The following is a 7,977-nucleotide window of genomic DNA, read 5'->3' as shown; positions in this document are numbered from 1 at the left end:
AATTCCCTATTCGTTAGCCAATCAACTGATTCAACGTACACGTGCATTGTGTACGACGCTTAATAATAACAATAGTGTGAATCGGTATAATCGTCGACTGCTACATTGCACATTGCTCGAAATTATACATTTCAATAATATTCCAATAATTCCATGATTTTTCGATTAACATTCCTCTTTTACCATAAGTTACAATGCTCGTGAACCGTGAAATTTTACTTAATTTATTATTCGTATACTTTGTTTTTGGTAATGGTGAAGAAGAACATGGAGTAAAATATGCCAACAAGTGTGAAGGTGATTTTTATCTCTTAGTTTGGAATAAGTTTTTCTTTTAAGATAGAAATTTCATAAATTTAAAACATCAGATTTTTTATTTTATACTGTAAGATTATTTATAAATTCTTCAGCACACAATTGCAAATAATAATAACGATTATATCTGTTGAAATTAATGATAACTCTTTGTTACAGTATGCAAAGTTTTAGCTATAGAACTCGAAGCGAGATTAGACGAAACCGGAAAAACGCATGACGTATTAGAGATAGGATATTCAGTAGATGATATCGCACCAAAAAAGAAAAAAGATTATAAGAAATCGTAAGTATCTCCTAATAAGCTAAGAGACAATATGAAAGAAGAAAAATTCTGAAAAAAAATTTATAGAATGTTTGTTTCTGTTCAGAGAGTTACGGTTAGTTGAATCTATGGAAAATGTTTGCGAGCGTATATTGGAATACAATATACACAAGGAACGTACAGATAGTACAAGATTTGCAAAAGGAATGAGTCAAACGTTTACGACACTGCATAATCTTGTGTAAGATACTTTAATAGTGCGATATTGTAGAATAATCTGAAAATTAACAAATAGATTATTTTAGGAATAAAGGAGTCAAAGTAGAATTGGGTATTCCTTATGAATTATGGGATAAGCCTTCTGTTGAGATAACAACTCTAAAAACACAGTGTGAAGATTTGCTGGAAAATCATGAAGCTGACATCGAAGATTGGTATAATAATCATCAGGGAAAGATTCCTCTAATTAGGTAGCGCCCTAAGTAGTTAACATATTTGTTTTAATAATAAATAATATTTACACAAATAGCATTAATACTGTTGTTTACTATTCAGATATTTATGTTCTGAACGTGCACTGAAAGGACAAAATGATTCTTGCCTATATGAGAAAGGAGATACTGGAAAGGACCTCAAAAAACAGGAAAAGAAAAAAAAGGAAACAAATAATAAAGAAATTATGAATGATAAATATCAGAAAGCGAAGCAAGAATTGTAAACCTACAATAATAAACTGCAACCTTCACAAATACATTCATATAATATAACTCTTATTAGTAGACTAAAGATACTGTGATTCTATATCGAGAAACATAATGTATGTAATAGACTGCAATATTATAAAATAATTTGTAAATATCAATATGTGATTGCCATCTTATATACTCGAGTATATATATGTACTATATTGTATCACTAGAAATTGTTTATAATAAATTTCTTTTATATTTCTCTTTAAAAAAATTTGCTTATAAATTTATGTAACGGCATGAATTCTAATTTAAATAACGTCTATTTTCAAATATGACAAAATATTGTTTTTTAATATCAATGTACTAAGAGATATGTGCAACTTTTAGAAATAAGAGCCATAAAAACTATTAATTATAACTTAACCTAATTTTATTATTTATAAATAAAATACATACTTTATAACATAAGCTTGTTATTTCATTTTAGGATGATTTATCTTTATTATCTTTGTTTCTAAACGGAGGTGGTATCCATTTCAATTTACCACGTAGTTCTCTCAAGCGTTCGTATTCTTCTTTGAAATCTTTATGCTCATCTCTATAAAGACCATAATTGCGTAGATGGGTCATCAGTTTTTCCGTCTCCTCGTATCTCGGATAATATTCCACGATCTCCGGACGTTTATTTACTGGTTTCTCGCTGAAGAGCTGCACGACTTTCATTGATTTGTTATTAGTCGGTCTGACCACTTCTCCGAAAATTCGTTTACTCAGGCGGTTCATACGCATGGCATAATTAGTGCCAACGTTCGCCAAATTCACGTATTTGTTCATTTTTCAATTCACCGAATAGCAATATTAATCTTCCTATTCTCCAAATCTACGAGAATAGATGATAAGGTTAGAATCGGTTCTATAAGATTATAATGAGTTTTATAAAGTTCAAGATGAATGACAAAGGTTAGTTTCGAAAGAGAACAGTGTGCTTAATTGTTAACTTACTTTTGGTATTCCATAAATTTATAAACAGTTGTTATCTAAAGCCTCGAATAAGGGACAAGAAAAATATCGTCCACGCTCTGTGACAGCTCGTTGATATTTCTGATGGAGAGAGAGAGGGGGGGGGGGAAAGGGAGAGAATAAAATGTGTTTACAAAACTGTCTGTACAATAATACGTATATATATATATATATATATATATATATATATATATAAAAGCACGTATTGAAGGACGGACCGAACTCAAAACACGTCGAATTCCAATGTCTGTTTTTGTGACGTTTGGCACGCTGTTAATATAACACACAGCACAGTCACCTTGTCATTCGCGCGGTGACACTCCAGCGGGAAGGTAGCAGCGCCAGCTGCTCCTTGTTTGAAACGCGAAATGTCTTCGTTAAAAATTAATAATTGTTTCATATAACAATTAGCGCATAATATATTAATTTAGACTATTGTTTCTATAAATATGCTTGCAATACATAAACTATTGTACTGCACGCTTTAAATTTTTCGCTTATTTAAAGGTATGTCATTTTCGAAGATTGAGAGCGCAAAGTAATACACGCATCGTCGAGTGATTAAAGTAACGAAAAGGCAAAAGATATCTGTTTTAATAACAATATTTTTTTGTATTTTCGTAGTAAAAAACTATTCTTTTTATTCAATGGCAAAAATTGATTATAGTTTTTGATTTTCGAATGGTCCATCGTATTTTAACTAGTTATTGATTTGACTCACGTAGTATCACGTGGAGTTCAATTCAAGTGAAGTTGTCGATGCGTCTTGTCTTTGAATTTCGGTCATTAACGAAATATTACGGATCGACTTCGCATCGGGACGCATTTAATTAGTAACTGAGATTGTATTTAACCATGTATTTTTATATTTATTAATAATAGAAGTAGTATCTTGTGCCGTGGTACATAAGTAATTTATGAGTTTGTTCGTGCAATTTTTGATTGACAGCGGATTGTGTCTCTTTTATGTGAGTCTTTGTATTGTATTCTTATTACAAAATAATAAACCGCGTATCGAGAGTGCGATTAACATATTCTGATATAATTATCGCGTACGCGATCTTAATTAATGATGCTCGCGAGTGAGTCAATTATAGGTATATATCAGTGTCTATAGAATTAGTGTAAGTGTTGTGTCAGTGCCAAAAAAAAGCAGTAAAGGACAAACAAAGAGAGAAAGAGAAGGAGGAGGAGGCTCTGGGAGACATTAAGTGACGGCGGAGCAACTCTTAAGGTAAGTAATTTGTAATTAGTTATATTTGTTACAACTGCTATTAATTGTCCACGATAAAAATTTTATATTATTTTGTAATATAAAATACTCTTCATATGCATAAATTTTATTTTTTTTAATATATATAATATAATATATTAAATATATATATTAAATATAATATATATATTTAATATATTATATTTAATACACATACATACATACACAATAAAATATTTACAATAATTAATATTTTTATAAAATGTTTCAAAATATTGTGTTTAAGAGAATTATATAATTATTATTTATATACATATATAAAATTAGACTTTTATTTATTATATATTTTATAAAAAATTTATATCTTTTCTTCCAAATTATATAATTTTTTTATTAAATATTTATTTAAAAATTCAACAAAAAAATTTATTATACGCATTTTTTAAATATTTATTTTAAATATTCTGCTTTTTATATATAATTTGGATATTTCTATTTTGCAGGTTACAACATGTTGTATACTATAACTCCGCTGTTGCGCATCGTGTGCCGGTGAGTTTTAAATTATTTTTAGAAAATTATTAATAATTAGAAAAAAATAATTTGTATAAAATTGTAGTTTTCTAACAGAAATGCTCTTTATTCTCAGCAAATTTTTTTTATAGTACAAAATCTCAAAGAATCGATACTATAATACGTATGCATAAATACTACAATAATTATGTATTTTTAATAAAAATGCAAGGAAAATTGACAGAAATTTATGATTAAATATATGAATATATGAGTGAGAACTTTTGTATAAACTTTCATCTTATAAATTGTTTTAGATTTTATCTATTATTAAATAATTATATTTTTCCTATTTGCAAGATAACTTAAGAAATGTAATTTAGATGTATAATTACAAACAGTTTTTTTACACATAATAAATAATATCTTTAACAAATAATATAATACACAACAATTAAAACTTATTTAACAATTATATATTGTAATTTAATGACATACAAAAATATATAAAAGTAGAAATAATATTTTGTCAATGAAAACGTTTTTAAAACATATAGTCGTAATTTCTTATACGTACAAAAATAGAACACTTTTTAAATCAATTAAAGTGCAAATGGAAAGAATTACATTGTAATTCTATATATTTAAAAATTACTCATTAAAGATATAAATTCGCGTTAGATTAAGTTTAATGAAATGTTAGTGTTAGTGAGTGCATGTAGACACATTGAAAATGATTGATGATATCGACGGAGAAATTATCGTTAAATTAGATTGCCTAGATTTTTCGAGGCTTCCGTAAGCGAGTCTTGAAACCCGCTAACGGATACTCTGCTGCAGAATTTCTCCATCCTTCGTCAAGGTGAGTACATATTTAAACTTGCGTGTTTTGATTATAATATTTTTCATAACTTTTAACTAATTAAATAGTTGTGATTGCAAGCCGATTTGGAAAACAATAATTACTATTATATAATAAATTTTAAATTAGAAAATTTTAAATTAACATAAAAACTTGTATGTTAAACATCTGTACTTTGCTTATGCAAATAAGATAATTACTACTAGAATGCAAAACTCTATTTTATGATTGCTTTACGTTTGCATTAGATCGCACGTTATAGTGACATTTGAACTTTCAATCTGGAATGCAATTATATGTTGCATTTCTTCAAGAATTACTGCGTACAACTTCGTTATAATAGCATCAAACTATGTTGTAATCTTAAACAGAGTATCAAGTTAATTTTATTTAATTTTCTTTAATTAATTAATACAAAACATCGAAACAAATGAAATCTTCAGTTAAAGACTCAAGAATTCTTTTTATTATTTTTCAATCTACTGAACTTATATATATATAAAGTGCTTGAAAATAAGGAATATTGTTTTTTATTGCAAGAACTTGTATTAAATGCAATTACTTATATTTGCATAATATTTTATTCAGTATTTAGTGTATGAATAATTCATGTAACACATTTTAACATATTTTACAATCCTGAATGCAATCGGTTTAAATTAATAAAACTGTTAGTCATATGATATACACTGGAAATTACAATGAGAATCCTGTTGCGATAACTTTTTACCAACTCAATTGAATATCTTAAACTGATAAATATTATACTTCCTGTGTCGAGAGAACGTCATGTGGGCAAATCTATAAAATTTAATAGAATTTATCCATTTGTAAAATATCTTATTTTATACATATATAATATAATATATATCATAAGTTTCTTTTCTGTTAACTTTTAAAAATTTTGCACGTTCTCTGTTTTTTATAAATGTTTTTTTTTCTAAAGAAAATTTTTAATTCGGCAAAAATATTATATGATAAGCGTACATATTATAATCTCTTTTTAAACTTTTAATATTGACTACCCTAAAAATTAAGTTAAGTTTAAAATTAAATTTTTAAAAATAAATTGGAGAGACTTCCTAAAATTAATTAAAAATTTTTATTAAAATTATACCTATATTAATCTTGTTTGAATTCTTTAAATTAATTAAAATATTATATATTTCAATATTAATTCAAACAAATTAAAATATTTCATATTTTAAAGAGACACTTCGCCGCCTACACAACACTTTATCTTATCATGTGTAATATATATAAGCGCATTCGTTGTCATTCGAACGACTCATTTTTGAATATTTGTATTATTAACATAATAAAAGACGCAATAATTATGTTGCGGTATATGTGCTTGTTGATGCTTTTATGCATATCAATGTGTAATATCGCGTTGGAATCTTCAATTGCAACTGACACAGAAGTGAACTTATTGTCAGGTGAATTAATAAAAAAATAATTGCAATATTTCATTTTTCGCCGTTTGTTGAAAGTGAGATGTTAAAGAAGTATTTATTACATTAGCAGATACGTATAAGCTATTATTTTTTAAAATGTTAAATTGTGAAAAAAAAGATCTTTTTTCTTAAGCTGTTTTAAATATTTCATTAACAATAAAATAATAAATCGAAAGAAGTTCCAAATTATAGATACTTTTACATCTTCAGGCAAATTATCAGGTTTGAATGGAAACTTGACTCCAGCACAACAAATTATTTACATTTACGGGCCGAATCAATGGAAAACACAAAATAATCTTATAGAAAAAGCAGGCAACGATTATCTTATTACACCTGGCATGGGTGCTCATAAACTTCATCTTCGTAAAGTGTTATGGAATAAGGCTCGTAAAATTTGCATTCAAGAAGGGGGTGAGTTCTTAACAAAAATTGTATTTAATGAAACGGCTCATGGAATGCCACGTTTCTGCAATTCTTAGTCTAACAAAGACGCGCAAAAATTAATTAATAAATTTTATTCGCACTCGCGTGTCGTCGATAATCGATTTCTGAGGCTCGCGTTGTCATTTAAAAGTTAATTAAATAATCAGAATAAAATTACGTATTTTTATCGGGTTAACGCGGATTCGTCTGTCGATGTAGGTCACTTAGCTGTCATCAATTCTAAGTCAGAAGAAAAACTATTAATACGTATTTTGGAAGAAAATAAAATATTAGAAGCATGGCTTGGGATACACGATCTTTTTGAAGAGGGCGATTGGAACACGATCATGGACGAAAGTTTGGAAGCTATGGGTTTCTCAAAGTGGATGTTTGGAGAGAAACTTAATGTGCCTGACAATACCAATGGGAAAGAGCATTGCGGAGTCATAATGACTGATGGTGGAATGAACGATCGCGAGTGCACCCATGCAAAAGCCTTTTTCTGCGAGATTAACTTCTGAATCACAGCGAACCCCTGTAAATCATGAACGCGAGATTGCAATCGGATACTGTAACGGTACGCGCGATTTATCAAAGGTTATAATTAAAAAAGATGATTCAAAAATGTGTTGTAAAAATCAAGTTAACAATGTTAGTAACAACATAAGCATGCGTTATCATGATTAAACGGGGTCAGTGGATCAATGTTGCGATGGAAAAGATTAGCTCTTAAGATTTATTTTTATAATGATGAACATTTAATTTTATATGAAGATTTAATTATTATTTTTAAAAATGTTGAATAATAACATGAAATATAAAATAATGTAATCACTAAAAATAATGTAATGTTTCTCTTATACGAAACACGTGTAGAAAATAACATAAGAGAAATGTAGTGAAATAAAAATATAAAGAGTTACACAAAATATAAGACATTAATTCTTTAGAGTATTTTAATTTTTTAATTAAATGCTAAAATAGAAAAAAAAACTAAAATTCAAACAAATATTAAAAATAAATAGAAAATAACGAAAATTATTATCCTTTATATACACAGTTATATACAAGCCGCGTGTATTGTCTTTATAGTTTATTAATTCAGTAAAATTCATAAACAGTATTAAGTAATTTTAATAATAAAATTAAAATATGTTCATGAATCAGAGTCTATAAACAGAGTCCCTCTGTTTTCTTCGTTTATTAGAATACTG

General features: G+C 27.5%; 3 protein-coding genes across 3 annotated transcripts; 2 read left to right on the top strand and 1 right to left on the bottom strand.

Annotated features, from left to right (window-relative positions):
- Positions 1–57: 57 nt before the first annotated feature.
- Cnpyb (FGF signaling regulator protein canopy b) lies at positions 58–1,544 on the top strand. Its single transcript, XM_072891906.1, has 5 exons — positions 58–297; positions 475–601; positions 687–821; positions 886–1,050; positions 1,136–1,544. Exons 1-5 carry the CDS (start codon positions 195–197, stop codon positions 1,296–1,298), a joined length of 693 nt encoding a protein of 230 aa, XP_072748007.1. The 5' UTR covers positions 58–194; the 3' UTR covers positions 1,299–1,544.
- Positions 1,545–1,714: 170 nt separating this feature from the next.
- Positions 1,715–2,601, bottom strand: Mrps33 (mitochondrial ribosomal protein S33). The gene is made up of 2 exons (XM_072891907.1): positions 2,275–2,601; positions 1,715–2,152 (listed from the first exon to the last, which is right to left on the bottom strand). The coding sequence occupies exon 2, from the start codon at positions 2,104–2,106 to the stop codon at positions 1,756–1,758; it is 351 nt and encodes a 116-aa protein (XP_072748008.1). The 5' UTR covers positions 2,107–2,152; positions 2,275–2,601; the 3' UTR covers positions 1,715–1,755.
- A 3,559-nt stretch (positions 2,602–6,160) lies between these two features.
- Positions 6,161–7,610, top strand: LOC140665609 (hemolymph lipopolysaccharide-binding protein-like). Its single transcript, XM_072891903.1, has 3 exons — positions 6,161–6,319; positions 6,548–6,751; positions 6,983–7,610. The coding sequence occupies exons 1-3, from the start codon at positions 6,217–6,219 to the stop codon at positions 7,282–7,284; spliced, it is 609 nt and encodes a 202-aa protein (XP_072748004.1). The 5' UTR covers positions 6,161–6,216; the 3' UTR covers positions 7,285–7,610.
- The last annotated feature ends 367 nt before the right edge of the window (positions 7,611–7,977 follow it).

The sequence above is a fragment of the Anoplolepis gracilipes genome, chromosome 5 (assembly GCF_047496725.1).
Source record: "Anoplolepis gracilipes chromosome 5, ASM4749672v1, whole genome shotgun sequence".
NCBI lineage: Eukaryota > Metazoa > Arthropoda > Insecta > Hymenoptera > Formicidae > Anoplolepis > Anoplolepis gracilipes.
This window is presented reverse-complemented; position numbering and strand designations above follow the sequence as displayed.